This window comes from Sander lucioperca, chromosome 18, assembly GCF_008315115.2.
Source record: "Sander lucioperca isolate FBNREF2018 chromosome 18, SLUC_FBN_1.2, whole genome shotgun sequence".
Taxonomy (NCBI): Eukaryota; Metazoa; Chordata; class Actinopteri; order Perciformes; family Percidae; genus Sander; species Sander lucioperca.
Genome location: NC_050190.1, coordinates 20937945 through 20964510, shown reverse-complemented (window position 1 = coordinate 20964510; position 26566 = coordinate 20937945). Strand labels below are relative to the sequence as shown.

General features: G+C 40.8%; 1 protein-coding gene across 2 annotated transcripts; it reads left to right on the top strand.

Moving 5' to 3' along the window:
- The first annotated feature begins 1763 nt into the window (after positions 1 to 1763).
- ddhd1a (DDHD domain containing 1a) lies at positions 1764 to 26566 on the top strand. 2 transcript variants are annotated; one of them, XM_031310122.2, is made up of 14 exons: positions 1764 to 3108; positions 4937 to 5113; positions 9243 to 9344; positions 13296 to 13424; positions 14930 to 15077; positions 18408 to 18517; positions 18921 to 19027; positions 19119 to 19381; positions 20403 to 20478; positions 21043 to 21192; positions 21507 to 21571; positions 22043 to 22215; positions 22691 to 22888; positions 23002 to 26566. In XM_031310122.2, the coding sequence occupies exons 1-14, from the start codon at positions 2307 to 2309 to the stop codon at positions 23187 to 23189; spliced, it is 2688 nt and encodes an 895-aa protein (XP_031165982.1). In that variant the 5' UTR covers positions 1764 to 2306; the 3' UTR covers positions 23190 to 26566. The 2 variants fall into 2 exon arrangements, with proteins under 2 accessions (XP_031165982.1, XP_031165983.1); XM_031310123.2 differs by lacking the exon at positions 9243 to 9344.

Sequence of the window (26566 nt, the reverse complement as noted above, 5' to 3'; positions counted from 1 at the left end):
TTGACTGCCAGAGATGAGGAATTTGACAAATTTGTATATGAAAGCCACATGTCATTCTCTAGTGTAAACCTGCAGTGAGAGAAAGCTCTTGGCGAGATCTTATTGCATACTTAACCCAGTAATTATTCTGGCCATACAGATTAAATATTGCTGCAATGTGAATTAGTCTTGCACTCATAATTACGCAATGGTGGAGCAATTTACAATGACTATCATCTGGAAAATACCAATATTAGAAGGTTCGTGTTGAGTTGACTGGGATTGCAGAACATTCTCCATTGACCAACTTATATAACTAATCAAGAAAAAACAAGTGTCCCCAGGGTTTTGGCCTCAGACTGTTTTATTCTACTATCGAAACTATTAAATGCAATTATAAACCTGTGTGGGCTATGGATTGTGAATAATTGTTGGGGTTGACTGAAACTGTCCTCCTTTTAATCTATCTTTTAAGTATCAAACATTCACCTCCAATAGCCTAGTCAATAGTCAGATTTAATGGTTTCCAAAGGTGACAAGTTTTCAAGGAGGGCAAAAAACTACCACAGAAGCATTATAAATCACATGTGCAGAATAATCCACTTCTCAGATGTCCATCCATAATTCCATTGCTGAAGTTTCAAACGATCCTCATTTTTGCAAAAAAAATAGAGCTACACTTGCTGCTTCCACATTGTAGGCCTACTATTGCCCTAAAAAGTCCAAGGCTCCTCTGGAAGTTGTTTCTTATTGTGAAGTACAACATATACACCTTTCAAGCTTACAGGGTGTGTGAATTTGATACTAAAACGTCTGATCTTGGGCGGAGAAACTTTAATAATGCACATTGTGCAAGTGGTTGTTGATGGCCAGAAGCATGGAGTATTGGACTGCAGAGGGGCGGGGCGAGTTTAAAGTTTAATTCCCACTCTGCAGTAAATTAGAACACAGCAGGGTAATTTCTGTTTATCCCAAATACAGCTGCCTAGGCCTCTCTCCTATTCCTCTCCACAACACGTCCCCGGGATCACCTGACCCAGCAGTACACACATAAATTGCGCTACACAAAACACACATTATGCAAACACATGCACTTGCATAAACAAAAAAAACAGCACATGGATATGCATGCATATGCACACATATACAAACACAAACTCACACTGTACTCATGCACTCAGACACAGAGATGTAAACACACTGGTTGCACTAGAACAGATAGATTTTGAAGTTCAATGACATCAGTGGCTTGTGGGCTGAACTTAAACTGAGAGGCAATTACTTTGTGGCTACTTGCTTCTTCATTATAGAGGATGATTGTATATATCTAGATTGTGTCCTAACAGTCTATAGGAGAGGAATTTGTAGTGAGACTATCAGAAAGATGTTTGTTTTGCTGTAAAATGTTGTGGCTGTAGCAAAGTTTGCAGTTATGTTGTACTGGAGTGTTCATTTTATTTTGTCCACCCCTGTCACTACAAACCTCGCAGTGGTTTGTAATAGTGTTTTTAGACGGGGAACTTTTTCTAATCCCTCCGACAGTGGTAGGGCAGCTGGGATGTTGCTTTATTATGAGTAGGTATTTGCTTCCCTCAAGTGGAAGGTCAAGTCATTGCAAAGTGTAAACGATTGAATTAAGATCCTGTTCTAAACCGTCTCTGCCTTCAACGGGTGTTTGTCTCCATCTAGTGCACAATAAGAAATAATGCATTTTATGAACGGAGCAGATGTCGTCATGTTCGCGCAATTTCTACGTGCGCGTTCACGATTGAATCCTGTGATCTATGCGTCAGCTGTCAAGCCATACACACGCATACTACAGTACTGTCTCTATGCGCATGATTTGTTTGGACAACGAATGAATCTGAAATTCCACAGAGACCGGAACACACGACAAAGTATGGTGACTGCACTATTACGCCTATCAAGCTGGACTAAAGTGACTCCGTGACAGGAAAGTGGTTTGACAAAGGTTTATATTAGTTAAGAGTAGGATAAAAGGGTTGAACAGGCTTTCCGGTTGCTAACGTACGTTGCAGACTAACGTTAATGCTAATAAGCTAGCCTCGGAGTTCTATGTCCAGCTTCATTAGCCTAGCTGGCTAGCTAGCAAGCTAACAAGCTGATGTAGCGACAAGCTGCGGAGTGTTCAAGGAAAGGCGGTGGGAGCTTGTCTGGAGGTCTTTAATTTTGTTGAAATTTTCATTTTAACACTGACCAGTATGCCATTGTGTGATAGCTGTTGCGAAGTAATAGTGAGAGCTTTGTTAATGTGAAAGTGGCAGACGAGGAGGTAACGTTAGTGAGGTTGGGTTGCTCAGGTAGTTATGAGCAGTTTCAACAATTTAACATCTAACGTTACATTAAGCTCTTCTGTGAGCACCGACAGTAAAGGCGCACCGGTCAGCGACGCTACCAACAACAACAACAACAACGAGGAGTGGGATTTGGGAAGCGATGTGTTTTCGTACTGTCACGAGATGAGTCCCATGGATGACACGATGCAGGCAGGGATGTCCTCGGTCCAGTCGGGATTGGACGGACACCTGCCGCTTCTACACGCCGGACACCACAGCACACAGGACGGGTTGTTGTTTGACCTGAGTTCCCCGGCAGCCTTCCTCGACAGCAGCTCTCTGGAGTACAGCGACAACGATGGAAACAACGCGGGTCCGTTGTTCGAGAAAAGAAAGAGGTCGCGGTCCAACAGCTCCAGAACCCGCATCAACGAGGTGGTCACTGAGCTCGGTCCCGAGGAGGTGCGGTGGTTTTACAAGGAGGACAAGAAAAATTGGAAGGCCTTTGTCGGGCATGATTCACTTAATATTGAACGTATGTTTCGGAAATACTGTGAGCTGAACCCTGGTGCAGCAGGCTCCCAGGTCGGCGCTGGGGAGGAAGAGTGCGGTAATAACGGCGTGGAGAGTAGAGGACTGAACGGTGCAGTCCCGGTGGAGACGAGGACCAGCAGTGTGCACGGAGGCCCGGGGTCCCTGGACACATCCACCGTGTCCTCGGAGGAGAGGGACCCTAACACAATTGAAATCAACGTTGAGCCAGTTTGTGTCCGGGGAGGGCTCTATGAGGTGGATATTAAAGAGAAAGAATGCAATCCTGTTTACTGGAAGCGTGAGTATCATGAAAATCATCCCTGATCAAAGTCTATAAAATCACATGTTTTGCTTTGCACCAGTCACACATTATGCAGTTCCTTGGTTGCAGGTCCCCAAAAACATCATTGAGTGCATTTCCATAGGCACTAATTCCTTTTGTCTACCTATACCTCATATATATTCTATATTCTGCAGTATAATGGCTGACAGCATGCAAATTAATGACCCACAGCCACTCAGGAGCCCGGTGCTTATTATTATTGCAACATCCATCCCTGCTCCCTTAAAAGATACACGCTAGCATTTGATTATCCATTCCGTTTAGTTACTTGCTGAGACCTGCATTGTTTTGCAGTTCTTTCATTGGCTAAGTAATTACTTAGCCTTGTCTTTTGGGAACATTTGAACAACCCAGGAAGTCCTTCTATTGGACTCAGCTGATCTGTGCTAACTAATTCATACATATTTCCAGGAAAGGGCAGAGAACAAATGAAGGCAGTCACTATAGAGCCTCAGCAAACCTTACCTCGATGAATGGGTTCATGGGTAGCTGGTTCTTTTGAAGGTTAACACTAAGTGACATTTATAGAAGCAGTTATTTACCTCAATGTTCATGCTGTGGATGTAAGTCCTTCTGTAGCGAGCTCAAACCCTGGCTGTGCCTTTTTAGCTTTGCCTGTACCACTGCAAATCATCAAGTCATGTTAACATTTAAGACCCCGATACACTACACTTGAGATGGGATACTAATGCTAATACTAATTTTTGTGATCGACTTTTTTTATTGACACCTTCAGACATACAAAACAAATTCCACACCGTGTGACAGGTAATAGCAGATGGTGCACAGAACAGATCACAAGAGGAGATTTTTTAAAACATAATTAAAAGCATATCAGTTAGGAAGAGAGAGGCCAGTTCATGCAGTGGGAGACATGGAGAGGAGGGGATGTTGGTATACTGTAATCCAAGAAGTAAAACATTGTTGACAATACAAAGAAGTAAGGCTTTGAAAGGGGGAATAGCTTTATGTTCTAACAAGTTGAAAAGGTCACTTATCACTTCATGGGAACTTGAAACATCATGTTATGTGAATCGTACAGACTTATCTTCTCTGACCAGACATGAACTACCTTAAGAAATGAGTGAATAGTATCTACTGTGAGCCTCTATCAGTGTGTCTATCTTAGCCATGTGTTGTGGTGGGCCCCTCTGTCTGTAGAGTATGCTTATGTGTTTTTATATATAATGAGCACTCTCACTCTGTACAGAAAGGGCCCTGCCTTAGTATGCCTACATTTAGAACTGCTTTTACAATCTTATTCATCATCGGAGAATCGGTTAACAATGTCACTCAAGAATGTAATCAAAACTGGCCTCGCCACTGAGACTTGGCCCTCCTGGATTTGCCAGACTTGTTGAGGCAAATGGAAATCATTTTATGTCATCCAAAACACACTGTGAAAGGCAAAGCCATCTACTCCGTTTCTGAAAAGTCACTATTGCAAAACATTTTAAATCCAGCATTGTTTACTTCCTTGTTTTACTAGCTTGAATTCTTCCTCTCCCCTGCCTTTGTTGGCACATTGCAGGCTGCATGTCTTGGCACGGTACCACCACCTTTAGATTAGGGAAATACTGTGAAACCTTTTGCAAGATTGTGCACCTGTGCCAACACTAATAGAAAAACGGGCACCATAATGAGCAAAACACAATGTAAAATTACTTTATTTAGGTAAATATTCCACCTCAGGCTACATAGGCTTCTGGCTCCAATTTGTCGATTGCTACGGTTAATTCATTTATTTTGTATCTAAATCCATGCTGTTTTTACTGTCTTACAGAACAAGACCATATCCCAGTCATGAGAGGCCAGTGGTTTATTGATGGCACCTGGCTCCCGTTAGAGGAAGAGGAAAGTGACCTCATTGAGCACGAGCACCTGAACCATTTCTTCGGGCAGCAAATGCAGGACACCTTCGAGACGGATTTGGTGGTCCGGACCGTCGATAGCAAAGATGGTGAGAGAACGGGAAGGGGAAGGGTAGAAGAATAAGGATAGGTTTGTGTGATTTTTGGAATCTGTGGCAGAAGCACCTAAATCAAGACAGCTACAAGATCCTTTAAACAACACAGCACTGAAGCATCCATTCTGGTAACTCAAGTCTGAATAAATAAACGCAGCTGATAACTTGATTATAAACTAGATTTGAGAGTGAATGTTGTGATAGAGTCAAAGTGTGGTTTGGGGTAGAAACATAAGGCCAAAACACATTATTGCTCACTCACCAGTACTTTAGTGCTGCATTCACCAACCCTGCAGTATTTTTCTTTGTCACAGGCAGTATCTCGTAAAAGAACACCTATATTATAGTGCTGTGTTAGGGCAGTGAGTAGATTAAATGCTCTCAGGCGGTATTAGTAATACATTCTATTAAAAAGTAAAGTCATCATTTCAACAATAAAACCAGAAGAAAAGCATTGTGAGTCATGAATAGGGAATTATGTGCCCGCCCTGCCTGCTGTAGTATCAATACACAGTCCAGAGAAATGAATGGAGCAGGTGCTTCCATTCATGTGAGGGAAGGTTTTGTCATGTCATCCTCCCAACGTAAAGCAGGTGCAGCTCGTACATTCATGCACCCCCCCCCCCCTTGCTCAGGCGAAAATGTAGCAGGCATTAGATGTGAAAGGCAATAAGAAAGAGGTCCTTTGATTCAGCAATCTCCTTAAGGCAGTCAGATCTACAGGACCTTCACTGGTGATGAATGCGTGGGTGTGTGAATGTGGCAGATAACTATAGAGAAGCAGAGAGAAAAAGATGCAGCAACTTTGAGAACATGTTAAGTCTGCATCATAAAAACTGGGCAGATATTTTGTGAGAGACATCAAAACGTCACAAAGATAATCTGGAACATTTCATTTTAAATCCTCAGCCTAAATCAATTTAAAGCAGTTCATCATCACATTACCCTTATTCCCTGTAACCCTGATTGTTTATATTTGAATAATAACTGCATAATGACACTGAAATTGCTATTAATCACACAAAGCCTCTATTTTTTGCTTGCCTTGTGTTGAGCACACTGCACTGTTGCAGACCTGTCAGGATACGGTCTGCAACAGAATAAATTAAGGCCTATAAATAAAGACATCAAGCAGAAGAAAGTGACTGCAGTAGGTCGGTCAGCCTCGCTTGCATCGTCACTCTCTGTGTCGTGTATTCGTGGCTGTTGGCGCTTTGTTTTGAATAAAAACTGGAAGGTCACTACTGGTTCACAAGCATCCGTGTACATGTACACATGGACACTTATAGATCTGTACGTGGAAGCACGCAGATAAACAGTCACAGAGGACAAAGGGCTCATAGTCCGATTATCTGCAACCCAGGTGTGTGAAATATAGGGGAAGGGCACACAAATTGATTGTGTGACACATAGAGGCCCCTCCATTGCACAACATACAGATCATATGACCTTAGCTTGTCCAGTGGGTGAGCTACTACATGGGTGAATAGTGCAGTATAATTCTACTCACTATATTATGTAGTGAAAAATAAGTAAATACATCATACTATATGTTATTATAACCCAAAGCCTGCTGTATTTTGACATGCTCTTATAATTTCCTGTAATGCATGGGACTTGAAACGGTGAGCATCTGTTCGAAACCCTCCTGCTGCTGCCTTTGTTGGCAGATTGTTTTCCACTCCTATATTTAGCAGTGTGAAAGCAAAGTGAGTGATAGATCCTGTTAATTCACCTTGTTTTGGCCGTTCTTGCAGGGAGCCTTTACAGTAGAGCATTTCATCTTGGAGCTAATAATCTGAAACACTTGGAGCCATAAGCGGGCTACCTTGAAGTGCATTACAATTGATAAATGGACCATCAAGCCAGCGAGCTGCACTCTCACGTTACTGTAGAACATACATTTCCCTTGCAGTCTCTTCCCCTTCCTTTCTACTTGTGTTTGAGTAGCTAGCTGAGTCTACAGGTTAGTAAAGCAGAAGACATACCAGTGTGCAATGCAGGCATTATATCATAATGTGGGCAGGACTACTGCTAGCAGATACACAAAATGCATGAATGTCCTGTTCCCTCATGATACAAATGTAACTTTCTGCTTACTTAATGAATTGTAAAGGAGGAAGGCAGTATCAGAATAAGTAAGGATTGATTTGATGGCTTTTGTGAGCTTGAAATGATAACACAAAAGTTTTCCTTAATCAAAAATAGCTTTAATGTCTGATCAAAAGTTCAATAGTATTTAGGCTACCCGTATAGCTGATTTACAACGTTTTCTTCACAAATTGATCATCCCTTATTAACGTTTCAGTTACTGTTACTTTCTTCAAAGAGTTACTGTTGCCATTTGAGCGCAGAGGGAAGTTGACCTGACTGGAAATGGCCACAAGGGCATTCCAGTTGATGGATTTCTTTTCTTGTAATGTTTTGCAGCAGAATGTTTTTCTCAGCCTAATGGTGCCAATTTTATTTTCCAAGCCTGACTGAGGAATATTGTATTTGTAATTTACAGAGAACTCAATGTAAAATAGAAAACAATAAGAATGAGAAAAAACACTTCATTAGAAGAGGATCCCATCCATTCACTTTAACCTTATCCAATATGTTTGTATATGGGTGTAGAGCAGGAAGCCTGTGGTGGAAACTATAGGCTGTGTCAGGCATCAAAGGAAAAATAAGGCAAGGCCCACACATTTGTTTGTTTACACTACATATTCAGCTGCATGTTTATTTAACCAGCACATGAGGCTTGGGAACACACTGCATGATTGATGACTGACACATACTTAAAAACAAAAGACAAGGAAATTGCTCATCTAATAACCAGCTCTTGGGATTTAAAAAAATGTTTTATCTATTTATGTCTTGTCATAAATCAGTTGGACATCTTGTTGTCACTTGTGCTTAAGATATTAAATATGCTTGTATAAGTTATCAGGCGTCAATAGTCTTTTACTTTAATCAATATAAGATTGTATAAAAGTGCCTTCAGGTGACCCAAAAGTCATGTAGTGTGATCTAAACCCCAAGAATGATCATACACTGCAAACTGTCGCACTAGTGAGTTGTTCCTCATTAGATCCATTAGTAGATATTCCAGCCATTAGGGAACACCTAGCCTATATATGGATGGGTCCATCAGTGCTGTTATGCCCAAATGAACTTTGCTGATGGCTTTTACAGCAAACAAACTTCCTGTGCACTCAGCAGGTCACTTCTCCTCATCAGCCTTTCACCACTGCTGAGGGAGACACTGCTGACATTTGCAAGTCTGATGTCTGTGTTATCACGGGATGAAGGATTTTTAGTCAGATGTGAGTCTTCTAGACTTTGCTGATTTGGTTAACAAATGCAGAGGAGGCTGTTTGAATGTCACATCAGGACATCCCATTACAACCGATTCAGTGATTGAATGGACACAGAGCTGCTGTCAGTTTGATTTTGTGTGAACTTTACTAATAATTTCAATACAACAAATAGTTACACATATCTATGGAACATTATACATAACTTATCTTTAATCTCCGTCCATTAGTTGGATATTATTTGATCCAGCTAACTGCCACATGATTAATAGTAGGTTAGTTTTTGTGTTTGACTTCTTTCTAAATTGTCTTGTAATCTTCACAAATGTGTGGCTGTTGTGCCCTCTGTTTATTGTTTTCTCCTTATTTTAGTCATATGTTGTGTGGAAAAGGAACTTCCCAGCTACTATATTTTAGAATTTAACAAGCAAAATGTTTTCCAATGATACTGCATTTTATTATTATTATTTTTTTTTTTTATAGAAGAGTAGAAGTGTATTACACTTTCACACACGTTTTGTAGAAATGGTCTTTACAGTGAAGACAGTAGATTTCTGTAATGATTGTAAAACAGATGCTACCTCAGTCATTTTAGGCAAATGTCAAGCAGCGCTGCATTCTGATGCTGGTTATTTTCATGATGCCAACCTGCGGCCATAAGGCTCTGTCAGTAACCAGTACAGGCTCAGTGTCCAGGGCCTTGAAGTGGTAACCTGATAGCAGCGCTACTTGATAGATTGGCCTGTTCAAGAGTTATGACAGTAGCTTGTGTGACTGACACCAGGGTAATAGACATTACTCACTCTTCTCTTGGTTGTTAGTTCTCTCCCTCCTGCCCCCTTTCTACCTCCCTTTTCTGTTCAAATGGAGTGGATATCAGACGAGTGCTAAAACTACATGTCACAAGCGCAAACGCTGCCAAGGTACTGTAAAATACCAAGTTCTTTTTTTTAAAATATATATACATATACAGTCGTGAAAAAATAAGGACACCCATGCTAAAGTTGACTAAAAAGAGGAATAAAAAAAAATCATCTTTTGGAAATTGATCTTAATGCCTTAATTAAATAAAATAAAATCCAATCTTTAAGGACACCAATTTTCTTTGTGAATGAATAATGTATCGTAAAGAAATAAATGTTTTTCCTTAAAATACAGGGGCCATAAGTAAGTACACCCCTATGTTAAATTCCCATAGAGGCAGGCAGATTTTTATTTTTAAAGGCCAGTTATTTCATGGATCCAGGATACTATGCATCCTGATAAAGTTCCCTTGGCCTTTGGAATTAAAATAGCTCCACATCATCACATACCCTTCACCATATCTAGAGATTGGCATGGTTTTATTTCAGTTAGCCTAATAGCTGGTTTGATTTGCACTGAGAGATGATTTTATGGAAAGTACCCCATGCCAATCTCTAGGTATGGTGAAGGGTATGTGATGATGTGGGGCTATTTTAAATTTCCTAAAGATGATTTTTTTTATTCCTCTTTTTAGTCAACTTTAGTATGGGTGTCCTAATTTGTTCACATTACTGTATATATATATATACCTCTGCTGTATTAGATCTGCTAGTTTGTGTACTCTTTCCTAGTAGATCCTTGGTCCTTATGGAACTAGACTTTACTTTCTGTTGTGGTTCAGACCTGTTCAATCTAATATTTAAAACTAGAACTAGGCTCAATTAAAATGGTTACATTGCAGCCTTAACTGGGCCTAGTTGCTAGAACTTCTCCCTTTGTGCTGTGACCCAGAGTTTGGTACTACTACTGCTGTTGCTGCTTTTTGAGGAAACCTATGTATCTTTCGCTAATCTCCTTGCTGGGATAGTGAGTAGACAACGTGGTTTACTCAACTACTAGGGCAAAACCCCTTAAACCAGTGGATGTGAAATAAGAAAGCTGGTCCTCAAAAAGCCACCCTTCTTTACCCCTTCTTTACTTCTCCAGCCCTGTCTCCCACTTTCTGTCCCATTGCTCTCTTTTTCTCATCCCTTCTGGCAGTATGACCGTCATTAATGAACCACCGCTCTAAGAGCAATGAACAAAGCTTTCTGTTGTGAGCCAAACACAAGTGATGAGCTGAACAGTGGAGCCATTGTAGCCCTTTCTATAGTCCCCTAACATGTTGTGTAGAGTCGCCCTCTTACAGGTCCATTACTGTTCTAGTTCTGGGTGTATTGACCCTCATCAAAAATCCTGAACAGAGAAGTCTCAGGGGCTGTGTCCTAACCTCATAGTAAATCCAAACTACCATTGACCTCAACAGAGACCTGTGATTTTCCTGCATTGCAACCCGTCTATGTTGGGAGTAATGCAGTACTGCAAGCAGTACACTTTTTACTAACATAACATTAAGATTACACTAATATTCTGCCTTGTCCCTTTCTACAAGAGGTGGGAAAACCTCATGAAGGGAATGTAGCTGATGTGTTTGTCATGCCACGGTCAAGAAAAAGTTGTAACTGATATATTGACACAAATGTCCCAGACCAGCATCCTAGAAAATTGTAGATGTGATTAGTTGGAGGAGCCCCACCCAACACTGTGCTTCCTGCATATTTCTTAAACAAAACAAAAACTACATAAACGTGTCCGTGTACACGGATCAATGGATGAAATAACGTGACCATTTCACGAACTGCCGTGAGACTGGGTTGCTCCCCCACACTTGTTTCTCTTTTATTTCCACCGATTACCCAGTTCCTTTGTATTCTTCGTCACATTCTCTGCCCCTCATCCCTTACTTTGCAACCCACTTCTTCATTCTGTATCCCTCAGTAATTCGCTATAGCAGTGTTAGAGAACTATCTCAGTAAACTCTTTAACCTTTCTTGGTTGACCGCCAGCTCCTCTGTACACTTTGATCCCCCGCCTTTCCCTTCCTTCCTTTCGCAATGCATTGCCTCTCATTGTAAAACAGGAAGTGTCTTTGTACCCCATAATAATCACTCCATCTTACTGGCTACATTTTCACTTGTAAATCTCATCAAACTAATATTTTGTATTGTTAAAGCCAGCTAACTGGGGGGAGGTTCAACATACAGTAGTTTATATTCTAGCTCGACTAATACCTCCTGTTTTACAGTGGACTCGGCCAAATAAATGTCAAGAGTCTGTAGTGGCTTGACCCACCCTGTAACAGTGTGTAGGTCTCATGGCAACTGCCACCGACCATTTCTCCTTTGCTCTCGCTCGTGAGTCCATGAGGTAGATGAGGAAAGGAGGCCACTCTAAACTGTTTGAGATTAAGCCAAACCAGATGGTGAAGGGTTCTCTTTTCAGAAGAGTTGATTGTTCCCCTTCATAGCTGCTTTCATAGAGTGGTTTTGTGATATTCTGTGTGGTGGTGGTGGTGGTGGTAGAGGTTAAGTATATGTTTGCTTTGCTGTTGAGTGGTTTTATTTGAGGATCTGCAAAAGATAAATGGAAACGTGTGACAGAGGAAACTGTATATCTCTCACATCAGGTTCCTCAGTGCATGAGCTTTATTGTTTTAGCTGGCTAGGAAAAACAATGTCCTTCCTTTTTTATTCCAAATGTATCTAGTGCCCTTTACTCCCAACACTTGTGTTTCCTTGTGGCAAACGCTTATTACTCGACCCTGCTTGTCCTTCTTCTTTAGAGCAATTCCTTTCCACACTGGTTGCCCTCAGAGTGAACAACTAGGGTGCAATAACTGCTTGGCCTCGCGTTACCCACCTGTCATGCTTGTCCAATGAAGAAATTAGCCTGCCAGGCTACAGAGGCCTAGCTTAACACCCCCATTTCACCTATATGTATCTGATTATATATATATATATATTGTTTTATTAATTTACATGGGAACGGAAAAAGAGAAAGATACATTTTTTTTTCTTCGCAAATGTCTTATTTATTCCTTCCCTGTTGACCTGGCACCAAAGAATGTTTAATACATGTCAAATATTAAAAGATTAATGTGAAGAAATAAAACATATGGAAAGGATGCACGGGTCTGACACGACACAAGTGATTTCCTGGTCATGTTTCCACTCCTCTCCGACTCTTAGGTTTTTAGTGTGCTTCTTGAAGCACCATAGCAATACAATGATACTAAGTTTGTAGCATTTCGTTTTACATTGTCATTTGGTTTGTGGGACTATATTGTTTGTTAGAAGTACTTTACCCTGTTCTTAAGGGTTTTAATCCCCAGATTGGTTCAGAGCAGTACAAAGAGTCATGACTATGCACCGGGCCTACGCCAAGGTTCCACCAATTTCATCCAAATGAACTTGACTGCACAGGACATTTAAAGGACATGCTGCAGAGACATAAATCACTCTCTCAAGTCAACCAGTTTCATTTATCGCTCTTAGCTCCTGTAGCAAAACGGTTTCTTCTCCCTAGCCATACCTCTGCTCTTACTTGCCCTTATCACTGCAATACAGTTGGAATCAACAACACAGAGAAAAATTGGACTGCTAGTCAAATTAATTTAGATATTGGCACAGAACAATAACAAAATGTCTTTGGTTTGATGACACGCAAGCAGGACAGACAAGCAAGAGCTGAAATATGCAATCATGATGTGTGATAGCTGGATGTGTTTTTCTTTCCAAATGCAGATCAATGCTCCAAACTGCATTTGATTGAGCTGTGAATAGACTGATCCTAGACTTTTGCTTTATCGTACTGCATCTGAAATGATCACAACTTGGTGTAACTCTTACAATGTCTTCAATCTCTCTCCCTCTGTTCTCACCTTGAAACTTGTAATCACAACCCCTTTGTATCGGTGATCCCTTTTCCTTGGTTTTCCCTTTGCGCAATTTCCCACACCTTCTACCAATGCTCTCCTCTCTTTTCATTTGTCCATTCATTCACTCACTCCTCTCTCACTGCCCCCTCTACAGCCATCCACAGTCTGAAGCTGAGTCGGACCCATGTGGATTGGCACAGTGTTGATGAGGTATACCTCTACAGCGATGCCACCACTTCCAAAATTGCACGAACCGTCACCCAGAAACTGGGCTTCTCCAAAGGTCTGTAATGTACACACTGTCATTATCTTTCCACATGATAAGGTGGACAAACCGTTCCCTTATCATACTGTATATGTGTGTTTGTACTTTATTAGTACTGAATTCCTTTGAAACCCAGTGTTCGAACAGTTAATGGCTTAAATAATTTGCTCAAACTGTTTTACTCTTAACTACTAGCGACTGGATACCTGTACATATTACTACTATAACTACAAATATATGGATGATGAAACCAGAAGTGGTACAATATATTATACATTTATGACATAGTATTAAAGGAAGGTTTTTATTAGACTAAGTTTACGTTACACTTTTTAACATATAAACTGTTTGTTTTGCTATAGTTTGTTTGAAGGCAAACATTAGGTCAAACGAGACTGAGAGTCTGCTGCCTCGCTAGCGTGAGCCTGTACTTGGAGCGATGGTTTGAGCTGAATGCTAATGTCAGCATGCTAACATGCTCACAATGACAATGTTAACATGAGGCCATTTAGCAGGTAGTAGTCTGGCTCACCGGATGTACATACAGTGCTGGGATAAAGCCTGACGTCACGCGCCAGATGTCCTTCCGCTTTCTCCGCTAACTATTTTAGTGCCACCCAAGACGATTGGGATTGGTTCAAAGAAATACAAACAACCCATAGCATTTTTTCCCCTTTACTAGTATGATAAGCCAGGAAAGAATGATAAGCCAGAAAAGCTAAAATGTTTTCTGCCTCCCTTGTTCACTGGGTTTGCACCTGTTCCCACTTTTCTGCCCATCTAATGCATGATGTACTTATAGCTGAATTCACATTGTGCCACCATTTTCTAGTATTTAACAGTTTGAACATGGCTGGGTACAGTTCAGTCTCTTAACTGGATTAACCCAGAAAATCATGCAGTGTCCATCTGCTATTCTCAGGGTCCAGGGTTGATCAAATAGCCCTAACTGAAAACACTGCAGCTGCAGTTTGACCCCATGTCCAATCTTTGATCTGTCTAGATGACTCTAATCTGATCTCCAATCTCCCAGCTCTGTGTTGCATGTTCATCTCCTGCTCGCAGAGAATAAGAGGAGGAGTTGTCACTGGTTATGTCAATCCCCATGATACACAAATGCTCAGTGATGGGAAATCTCCTTAATGCTATCCAGACAGCAGTAAATGCCATTGGCTCCCATCACTATCACATCACATGACTGGACTAGACTATAGATTCTAAATAAGGACACACACTAGTCTTTGGCCACAGTCACAGCAGGGCTTTGTGCCTCACCTACTGGCCTCTTTGGACTCAGACCAGCACGTTACTTAAACACCATCACTTAGATATTAATAGCCTTCTAGTGAACATAGTGGGAATGTGTGTATTTAGAAATACCATACAGAAAATATTGTAAAAATGTAGGAATGTTTTGCTTTTCTTACCAGGGTTTTTCCTACATAGTAGAATTTTTGGCGCACAAATCACAAACAGCTAGATACGATTAGTAATAGTCCAACCCTGTCCTCTGCTTCCTCCAGCCTCCAGCAGTGGAACACGGCTTCATCGGGGTTTTGTTGAGGAGGCCTCACCTGAGGACAGACCCCCTCAGACTACACACATTGTCTTTGTGGTTCATGGGATTGGACAGAAGATGGACCAGGGACGCATTATTAAAAACACTGGAATGTGAGTTTTTAAATAGAGAATCTGATTGAGGATTTGCTTGCATGCATGTTGTTTTATGTCAGTAAAAGTAAGTACTTTTGTTCCATTATAATTTATAAAGGGGCTAAGGCAGGTTCAAATTTCTCGCACAGTAACGAAATCCTCGGGTGATGTGATGTTTGAATTGCCATTAAGTTTGTTAGTTTGCTGTTTCCTTTCTCTTCTTTTCCAGACACAGTCTGTCTCTCACACTTCTCATTCTGTCATTCTGTTTTTCCTTTGGCTTTTCTAAAGACTGCTCATGTCTTTTTCTTTATATTTATGTTTGTTATGACAAAAGCATGATACTATCTTGTTCTTGTAAATGGTTATAAATTGTGCTTTAGCATTTTTTGTGTGTTCCCCGTGCTCCTGATTAAGCTTGTATTGCATGCTGTTTTTATTAACCAATGAAGGGTTTCAGATATCGACCTGTCTGGCAGGTCCTTGTGATTACAGCTAAACTTTTTTTTTTTGTTCAGCACCATTGTCAAGTATGTAACTACTGTATTTATGGAATGCAAAACTACAGTCATCACAGAAAAATGTGGACACTGCACATTACATATTTTCAGCTGTTTAAGCATTTGAATGCAAGTATCTTGTTACTATCCCGGTGGCTCCGGCTAATCCAAAAATGGGCAAAAAGGTGGAGCATTTTTTTTTGTACTAGGCTGTAATGTAAATATGTTTAATTCTGTCATTTTAACATGGGGGGCTATGGGGATTGAGCCTCTTATGCAGCAAGCCTCAATTGGCCATTCAAGGAACTGCAGTTTTTCCTACTTTGGTTGGCTTCATTTTTTTAAGCACGTTTTGTTATTGTTTTCGCTTGGGCCACATGCCATTTTCGGCTTAATATTATCTGGGCTCTGACCCCCCCCTCCCCACCCCCTTTTACAATCGCTATTGCATGTCTCACACTTTTTCCCTTTCCTTTGTTTATCCAAGGCCTCCCATAGTGGAAGTTATTTCAAGTATTTCTTTTGATAACAATGTACCTGCAGCTTTTGTATTTTCTTCTCCTCCCCCATTCACTCTATCTTTCTCACCCTCTTTGTCTTCTCTGGCTGTTCTCTTACTTTATACCTTGTATTGTTAAATTGCCTTCGGTACTGGGGCCAAGACAGCACAATGCATCGAAACTTAAGAAAACACAAGGGAACAGGGAAGCAAATTTACCTGACGCATTGCATTTAGTAAGGTAATATGCATGCAACACAACATAAGATAAATATTAATGTGGGGAACATACACTTTGACATCTTAATATTGCACTAAATTCTAAATAAATTGTATATATCCAAACAACTGGGACTCACGCTATCTCAGTGTAAGTAAACTAACCAGCTGCACCAACATCATGAATCCACATTTGACGCTTTGCTTCCATGTGTGCCAATCTCTTGAATGCTTTGAGCAGCAATAACAAAATTCCATTTTCTCACATTTTATAGGGGTGTTGGCACAACTTTCAGAGATGGATATTTCATAACCTCGGCACATAAAACCAAAATTATCAACATGGTCTGATACCGCTAGCGTATACTTCAACCTGCCTGACAGTTCTTTTTGTCTTTTAAAGGCTCAACATTTTAATGAGGAACTCTATCATCAGTAGATATTTGTGTAGAGGCCGCAGTGGGGAAGTTAAAATAACAGGCCACAATAATCACTTCTGCCCTAAGAGACCTGATAGAGCCAACTATCACAGTGTTCTTGCTTTTTTAAAGAGTGAAACACCAATGAAGTCTCGCTGCAGCTCATCTTAAGCTAGGGCACAGTCTTTTTATGTCTTTGTTTGATGTACTGTGTGAAGACATGCCCCCGATCCTGAATGGCACCACTACTGGCCCTGGAACATGAGCATTACAGGCAGTAGTACAGAACGTGCAGACCAGAGCCTTGTGTGTCTCTGTGTAGTTAGCATCGGGCCACTGACCGCGGCTCAGGCCAGCTAAGCAGGTAAAGTAGACCAAGTCAAGCTGCAGAGCACTTTAAGCCTAACTCTCAGATCCCTGTGGATTACATCATGGACACTTTCCTCAGCCAAGAGGAAAGATCAACCTGACATGTCTAGCCAGTTCCTTCTTTTGTTTTTATTTTTTTGAACCTGAATTAATATCAGTTCTGTGCCTTTCTGCGTGTCATCAGCAGCAGTGAAAGATGGAATTGTGGGGGTTTAGGGTATTCCAAACCAAAAAGTGTCTTTTCAAAACCTGGTTCACTAGTACCTAATAAATGCCAACCTCTAGGGAATCCTTGTGGGTGCAGCACAGAAAAGGTCTGTGATGCAGCGCTCAACACTCTGAGCATTTATTTCCCCTGCAAACACACTAGCCTGCAGATAGTCCTGTCAAAAACTGCATTAGGTGCTCCATTCACAGACCAGCCACCTAAAAGCTTCTCTCAGCCTCAATTTACCCATGTGAACACCCTACCTCTCCCTCTCTCTTTGTGTATTTAGAGTTTCCTGTGAGCTAATGCTGTATCATATAAGATTAGTAGCATTCCAGCCATTGTGTGTGTGCTGCATCAGGGAGTAGCAAAATGGGCGTCATTCTTCTTTCCGACAGTCGTTAAAGTCTGTGAGAGAACGAGTGCAAACATAGACTTTCTATTCAGTCTGTAGCAGGGCCGGATATATATATTACAGGGCCGGATATATATATTATTTTTATATATATATATATATATATATATATATATATATATATATATATATATATATATATATGTGTGTGTATATATATATATATATATATGTGTGTGTATATATATATATATATATATATATATATATATGTGTGTGTATATATATATATATATATATATATATATGTGTGTGTGTATATATATGTGTATATGTATGTATGTCGCTTGGCCGTTGCTTGGTAGCGTTGCATTTCCCCCGACTCATTTCCTTCTCCATAAACAACATGAAATCAAGGAGAGGGTTAACTTTTCCTGCTAAACATGTCTCACTGTGGTCAGAAAGCACAGGGGAGACACTTTGTTTCTCTCACTATGACTCTAGAGTCGGTACTCGCTCCGAAGCTAATCACCATCACTCTCTCACTTCTCCCTCTACCACACACTCCCCACACACACACACGCCGGCTCGACGCACACACCAGCGCACAAGTATAAACACCAGGCCACTTACGTAGGCTACGGCGAAAGCTCTGCGTGGAGCCTCTGCAGAAGCATAAAACGGCCTTAAGCCCAAATGCACTCTGAAGTAATAACTATGTCAGTGTGCAATGTTGTCCTCATATAGTGTATGGTCTTTATTGTTCTGTGTCTATGTAGGCTGAGGGAGGGTGTGAGGAAGATGGAGGAGAAGCATTTTTCAGAGCACAATGACGAGCATGTGGAGTTCTTGCCTGTTGAGTGGCGCTCCAAACTTGCCCTGGATGGAGGTCAGTGTGTGTTTTTGAGACTTTGCTTGCCTGTGTGGTGGATGTATTTAAGTTGTTCAGTGTTTCTTATCCGAATTTAAAAGTGTGTGTAGTCAGAATCCTTACAGGATTTAGTGTGGACAGCAGGTAACAGTAAAGTCATGACCTGTCCTAACCAGTTCAACACCACTGCAGTGCAAACTACAACCTCAATATTAAACTTATAGTTAAATTAATACCTCTCTGACAGTGTCAATCAACACCAAACATTGTCTCATCTTTGTAAAGGCAGAATTTATGACTGAGCTGTTGTATTGGATTGCATTAGATTGTATAGGTATGGCTAATAACTGGCCGTTGAGTGTATGAATCCAGGCACCATCATATGGCATTACATCTCTGTTTTATACTGTTGTTTCTGTAGATACGGTAGACTCCATAACACCAGACAAAGTGAGGGGACTGAGAGATCTACTCAACAGCAGTGCCATGGACATCATGTACTACAACAGCCCCCTTTACCGGGATGAGGTGAGAGTTGCACTCTTCCAGAAACGCCAAATTAGAGTTCTCTATGTAACAATATAGCTACTTAAAACTTCTCCACTCCCCGTCTCTTCAGATTACCAAGGGCCTAACGCAGGAGCTAAACAGACTCTACACACTTTTCTGCTCCCGGAACCCTGAGTTTGAGGAGAGGGGAGGCAAAGTGTCCATTGTGTCTCACTCCCTCGGCTGCGTCATCACCTACGACATCATGACGGGATGGGATCCAGTGCGCTTCTGTCAGCAGGAGCATCACGCTGTGGCGGCGGAGCTGGACCTGCGCTGGATGTCCTATGAGGAGAAGCACGTTTTAGAGCAGCTACAGCTCACAAGGAATAGGTAGAGCTTGCTAATGTAGATCTTCAGTGACTCCTGGCTTGGTGTTAGGGATTGCGTGTATAGCTGTAAGGGCGCTGACACACAGAGCCAATTATCGGCCGTCGGACCGTCTGGCGAGGTCGGTGACTCAAGTCTGTTCGGTGTGTCCCGTGCCGTCGCCCGTCGGAGGAGGAGCCGTCGGCCTTCATTTTGGCCGACCCGACATGTTCAGTCGGAGACAGGGCAGTCGGGGATCACCAGGAAATGGCGAGCGGATGAGCCGCTCAAAATCTGACGAAAATCTTTTTAACGGACCTTTGTTGATCTGAAATGAAGACAGATTCAGCAACTGTATGGCCTATTTCTCGCTTAAAATGTTTTCAGAAACACGTTTCGGTGAACTATTTTAGTACAATTTGAGATCGTATTCTGAACAAGCCGCCATGACAGTCTGGCTGTGAATTTCCAGAGAAAAAAGACCCACGTGACACGTTCGTCCAATCAGCTGCCGGTTTTCATTTTCTGGGAAACAATCATAGACTGTTAATAGAAACAATACAGAGAAGCACCGCCTGCTGCTATGGAGACGTTTGGCATTTTTTGGTCCTCTGGGACCCGACTGATCAGTCCGACTGCCTTTTCTGCCGACGGTTGGCCGTCTGGTTGGTGTGTAAGCACCTTAAGGATTCTCAAGAGATTATCTGGGAGAAAGTAGTCAAGATCTCAGATCGGACTTCATTCTGACAATTTTGTAATTTACCTTCAGCTCTCTCAAATTCAAACCTCTCTCTCCTCCGAATTCAATATAAAACCTAGCATTTATTTATAATACAGTGTGCTGCTGTTCATGTCATGCTCCATTTTGAGGTGCCATGTTGTGTTTCCTGTTTGTTTTTGTGAGGCAGCAGGGTATTGTGATGCCCCATGATCAAATGGAAGGGAAGAGGCTTTTAATATATCTAGGAAGAATATATCTAGAGAAGTTTTTCATTTCATTTTGTTTTTAGTTTATGAACGCTGTGTCCCTTTCTCCTTCTAACAGGTTACAAGAGCTGGAAAATCAACTCCTCACGCTGGAGGCCTCAAAACCCCCGACACGCCCAGCCCTTAAATTTAAGGTAAGATGCTTAATTATTTGAACATACTGTATGTGTACCATTACAATATGGCATTACTCTAAGTCGATAAATAATTGTGGTTTCAGCTGGGTTTTTTTTTGCAAGGATATTTGCTTTGAAGGACTAAACAGCAGCTCACCACCAAATGCTATGACTTAAGTTTTGGCCTCCTCATTCAATTCAAGTTTTCAATTTTATTTATAGTATCAAATCAATAACAACAGTTATCTCAAGACACTTTACAGATAGAGTAGGTCTAGACCACACTATAATTTACAAAGACCCAACAATTTCCCACGAGCAATTTGGTGCCTGAAACCTCGGACAGACCCAGGCTCTTTGTGGGCGGCATCTGTCACTGCCAGTTTGGACACAGACAAATGACTCATGTAATGTAATTATTTGTTGTACCTTTTGAGGGTATGCTATACTCATGTGTCCATTATTATAAGAAGACAAAATGGAAATGATTAGTGTTAACAGCATTGAACAAGTGCTTCCTATGTCAATACCGAAGACACCCTTTAGGACATTTATATCATATTTGCACTTTTTGTCTCTCAGGTGGAAAACTTCTTCTGCATGGGTTCTCCTCTGGCGGTGTTCTTGGCTCTGAGAGGGATCCGTCCTGGTACCAGCTGCCACCAGGACCACATCCTGCCAACCTCCCTCTGCAGCAGGCTCTTCAATGTCTTCCATCCCACAGACCCTGTGGTCAGTCTCCGTCGATTGCCCCCCGCCCATACAGATACAGCTCTCGCTCACTCAGGGTTATGACAACAAGTCAAGATTTCCTTTTCTTAATTATCTTCGATTTCGCCCACACACATTTATGGCATTATTCATAAGTAGGAATTGCTGTTTTTACTGGACTTGCCATTTTCCACTGTACTCTGTTAACGGAAGCCAGACCTTTGCCACTCACTCATTCCAAATAGAAAATGTGTACTGTACGCATTTGACAACTTGGAATTGCGAAGGCATTTATCTGTACTGTAAGCTAACTGCAGTTGTATTGCTCTGTTCAGGCCTACAGACTGGAGCCCCTCATCCTCAAACATTACAGCAACGTTGCACCTGTTCAGATACACTGGTAAGAACTTGAATCGTACGTCTTGTAACACTCAATGTTATCCACACAGTATGTCATCATGTACATCATCACATACTGTTCACCATACCTAGAGACTGGCATGGGGTACTTTCCATAAAATCATCTCTCAGTGCAAATCAAACCAGCTATTAGGCTAACTGAAATCAAACCATGCCATTCTCTAGGTATGGTGAAGGGTATGTGACGATGTGGGGCTATTTTAATTCCAAAGGCCAAGGGGTGTACTTACTTATGCCCCCTATGTTTTAAGGAAGAATATTTATTTATTTACGATACATTATTCATTCACAAAGACAATTGGTGTCCTTAAAGGTTGGATGTTTCCTAATTTTTTTAATTAAGGCATTAAGATCAATTTCCAAAAGATGATTTTTTTATTCCTCTTTTTAGTCAACTTTAGCATGGGTTCATAAACTTATGAGCACCACTCTATGTCTGTTTATCTACCAGGTGTAGTGAAACTTGCCCCACACCCTATGATGAGGTCCGGCCCACCTTCCTGACCCCAGTCAAAGACCCGACCTCTGACACTGAGAGCATCCCCAGCCCGAGCACCTCTCCGGTCCTCGCCCGCAGGCACTATGGAGAGTCCATCACCAATTTGGGCAAGGCCAGCATACTGGGTAAGACACTACCATCACTTTGTTTTTGTTTTAAAGCCTTATTTAACTACTTAAATGTGTGAGGATAGACTACTATGTTGAAAAGTGTTGGGGTGAAGAAGGAAGGAGTAGATATTCTCTTTTTAATACTGTAAATATATTTTTTCTACAACTGGCATGGGGAAATGATATGACTTCTGACAGCAACGGGAAGCCCAGAGAAAGAGCTGAGCTAATTAAATTTCACTCTGGAGATAGTCCTTATTCCATCGGTAAAATCTATTCTCTCCTGTGAGGTTTAATATTTGAAGTAAGGTGAGATGCTCGCTTACTACGTCAACAGTGCCATCATGTGGAGGGATGGAGAATGGGCTCATACACTTTGCTTTCCCTTTGAAAAAATAATGTAAATAATATATAAAAAAAATAAAATAAAATCACATCCAATGCAGCATCTCTCTTTTTGTTTCTCTCTTTCTTTCCACACTCAATATAGGAGCGGCGAGCATAGGGAAGGGCATCGGCGGCATCCTCTTCTCACGTTTCTCCCGCTCCAACAGCCAGCCCTCAGTGTCTTTAGGACTGGAGGGAGGGGCAAACACTGAGGAAGAGGAGCAGAAGCGGACAGAAAGCCAGTCAGCATACGGCCTCTCCACCCTGATTCGGCCCACCTCACCCATTACTGACACATCACGTTAGTTCACTTAACCTGTCCAACACTAAACAATCCTTGAGAACGTCTCACATTTGTTGGTGGGTTTGGAGGGTACAAATATCAGCTTTAATGTCTCTAATTCTGTCTTACAGTGGAGCTGGAGCGGCGCATTGACTTTGAGCTCCGAGAGGGTCTGGTGGAAAGTCGTTATTGGTCAGCGGTGACCTCACACACAGGTTACTGGTGCTCCCATGACATAGCGCTCTTCCTGTTGACCTTCATATACAAACAGAAGACGACGCCCTCTGACCCAGCAGAAGATACTCCGGAGCCAGACTGAGGCAGCACATTTGTTATAACACATACACACTTAAATGGTGTCTTATAACCCTGAAGGGGGTAGGTCACCTTCTTGACAAGACATAAACAGAAACCTCATTCATTTATTTTTCATGCACACAAACTGCTGAAATACACTAAATCTTCTTTTTTTTTTTCTTCCTATATCTCCCTGTGATGCATCTCTTTTAACACTGTGGAACCAATCCTGACAAACTGACTTAGTGCATTTTTGTCTCTTTTTGTGTAGTGTGTACACAACTGTGCACTCTAAGGGTGACATTGTTGGACTAGGAACCCCTAAAGAGGTGCAACCTTTTGCCAGTATGACCACGAGCTACATATAAACATGGAACAAGAGTCTTATGAGTTTGATGCAACCATAGGAAGAAAGTTCTAACTTCATCCCCAAGTCTTCAACCTTAAACAGCTGCAGACTGTTGATAAAGTGTCCATATACAGTATTTCCGGTTAATCAGTGCTTACATCCAGCCTCCCTCCCGCAGACTCATTCCAGAGCCTTGTGACACACTTGCCTGACCCTAGGTCCCTGAGGCTTCGAGTTCTGTGTGTGTTCTTTTTAACTTTTCTTTTTTTTTTAGAAAAGTAGAGAGACATTTAATTGTCAATAAATATGGCAATTTTACCTTTAAAATAAACCTTTAGCTACCACAAATCAAAAACAAAAAATGCTAACAAGCAAATGCAATGCCTTTCATAATTAGCCAAATAATATTACCCATGCAGAATAGTTCTGTTTAGTTTTTCCAAACAAAAACTTAGGGCATTATCCCTTTAATAATGTTTCAGAAGTATGAAGAAACACATAACAAACATATTTATAGTTTATTTTTCTTTCTCTGTGATTTTTTTTTATTTTTATTTTTTTTATGTTTGCCTCTTTTTAACATTGTTTGACTCATGAAATAGATATGCACCAAATAAAACCTGAACAAAGCACCACTTTTATATAGTCAACTAAAACAGAATGTCCTTTAGTGATTTGTTTTATGCAAAGTACAATTTTTGTTAAAGTACGAGGCACAAATTGTCTCTTACTAACAAAACAGTTACAGTTGAATGTCCTACAGGACATCAATAGTTTCCATGTGACATTTACTGTATATGCAGAGGTTTACAACCACATGAGGCTTTTATCAAGACATGCACATCTACGCTCTTAAACAAGGGCTGGACATGTAGAGTTATTTTCTTACACCCAGTCGATTCTTTTTTAAATCTCTTTGTCATGTCATTTATAAGACGAGGTCTCACCCAAAACAATCGCAGTCATTTAAACTAATGCTTCTATGTCAAGGAAAGGTTATGGAGAGAATTTTCTGTGCTATATCTTTTGATATTCCGATGAAATCAATGGTACTAGATGTATTTTTTCCTAAAAAAAAGAAATGTTTTTCCTAGTGATCTCATCTCTGGGAAAATGAAATTCAAACTTGCGGCCAAATAACATTTATGCGTCTAACTTATTAGCTGCTTGGCATTAGTCATTCTAAGGCATACTCCATGAAAAAGTAATTGGCCCTGGGGTAAGAAATAGCTTCTTTATTATTTTGTGATACATTGCACGCAAAATTGTATCTCTTGCCTTTTCTTGTGACCAATTCACACTTTCCTCTTTTGAGCAATGGATATGTCAGCTTGTGTTTTTATTTGTGTGAAAGGTTTTCTTTATTTAAAAAAATATATATATATTTTCCAGCCACCAGACGTGTCGTTTCCTAATTGACACTACAAATTTACTCCAAAAAGAAAAAATGTGGAGAACTGGAGACAGCAAATCAATGTTTTCTAAACATTTTTTTTCCTTATCATGACTCTTGCCTTAGGTTTGTCAGAGCAGTTCTTAAAAAAAAAAAAAGAAATACTCCTGTAATGACGAATTGTGCGTCAGTCGAATGTGGTCCTTTTTAAAAACACGCCCAGTAATGATTATGCAGAAGTTAGAAAAAGTACTCACTTTGCATGCTATCATATAATGGTAAATGGATACTGGAACAAGAAGATATTGCAGAGAGTGCCAACACACATCTAGGAAACTGCTTTGTGTTCTTGAAATCACTCATTATTGGTAATGGACTTCTAATGGAATCATAAGACTTTTGCAAGGGATGAAGAAATGGAATTACTCTTAGATTTAAGTTAGTCATGTGACAGACTTGATTAATTGTCAGTGTCAAATTTTCTTTTGTGTCCTACTTGTTATGATATGGTAGTTATATGAGAGCTTAGTTTTTAATTTGCTATGGTGCAATCTGCTGGTTTACTGTTCCCCTCAATCGGGAGCTGTTGTTGACTGGTCTACCACAGAATGGAATCCATTTATTGGTATTTAATGTCTGTCATTTATGCAAAGGCCTACTGACTGAAACCAGGATGCCTCTTAGATGACCAGATATGTGACCAGGAAGAAGTATGGAAGCAGGGGCAAATACGGGAGAGAGATATGAAAGTGTTGGTTCTTGGCCATTCATTGACTATGAATTGCACAGAAATGATGTAGAAAACAGCCAGTTTTTTTTTTTTTTTGCTCAGCATGTTTTACATTGCAGCAGTATATACAGAAAGCAGTTTAATATGTTACTTGGACAGTAGGCGTGTAGTTTATCTTGGAGACCTTAGACATGTAATGCAAAATACAAGGACCGTTCCATCGATGCCTCTGTATCTTTAAATTGCAGTGTGTGAGTTCAGACACGGCAAATACGTATTGTTAGTGTGGACAGGCCATGACAATGACAACAATGTTCCTGCCAGTGTTTGTGATTTGGCTGCGTTTCCAAAATGTATGTGATCTTTGCATAATTTCCATTCTAGCAATTCTTGACTCAAGCACAGATTTTCCAACTATGTTTACTCTGCTTGAAAAACAAAAGAAGCTAAAAGAGAACTAGACTGGAGAGCATTAAAGAAAACCTTTGTCAAGAGACATCATACTTTTGACAAAATGAGCATTAAATGCACAGCATTTTGAATGATAACAGTATATTTTTTGTTAAAGGAACCACAACCATCAGGGAAATGTCCGTTTTTAAATGTTTTGTTGACCAGTTTGAAGCCATCATTAAGGAAAAGAATCGCGCACTGTCACAGATGTGTTGTCATTCTTTAAAATGTTCAGAGGGGCCTGCAGCCATATGTAATCAGTCACTGGGTGAAAGAGAAATAAGCATTGAAATCGATCGTGAATGAAATGTGTTCGATTTATGTCAGATACCACTGTTGCTCTAACTTGGATGTCTCCGGAAAGTGTTTTTGTCTCTCCTTAGAGCTGTGCAATAACCCATGCCTGTAATGGATTCTAACTGCCATCCAAAGCACTGTATTTATTTCCTTTTATTAAAGCATTTCTTTTTTGGA

Coding starts and splice junctions, on each gene's coding strand:
- ddhd1a (XM_031310122.2), top strand. CDS start 2,307: ATGAGCAGTTTCAACAATTTAACATCTAACGTTACATTAAGCTCTTCT. Junction 19,028..19,118: donor GCCCCCTTTACCGGGATGAG/GTGAGAGTTGCA, acceptor CCGTCTCTTCAG/ATTACCAAGGGCCTAACGCA. Junction 20,479..21,042: donor GCCCAGCCCTTAAATTTAAG/GTAAGATGCTTA, acceptor TTTGTCTCTCAG/GTGGAAAACTTCTTCTGCAT.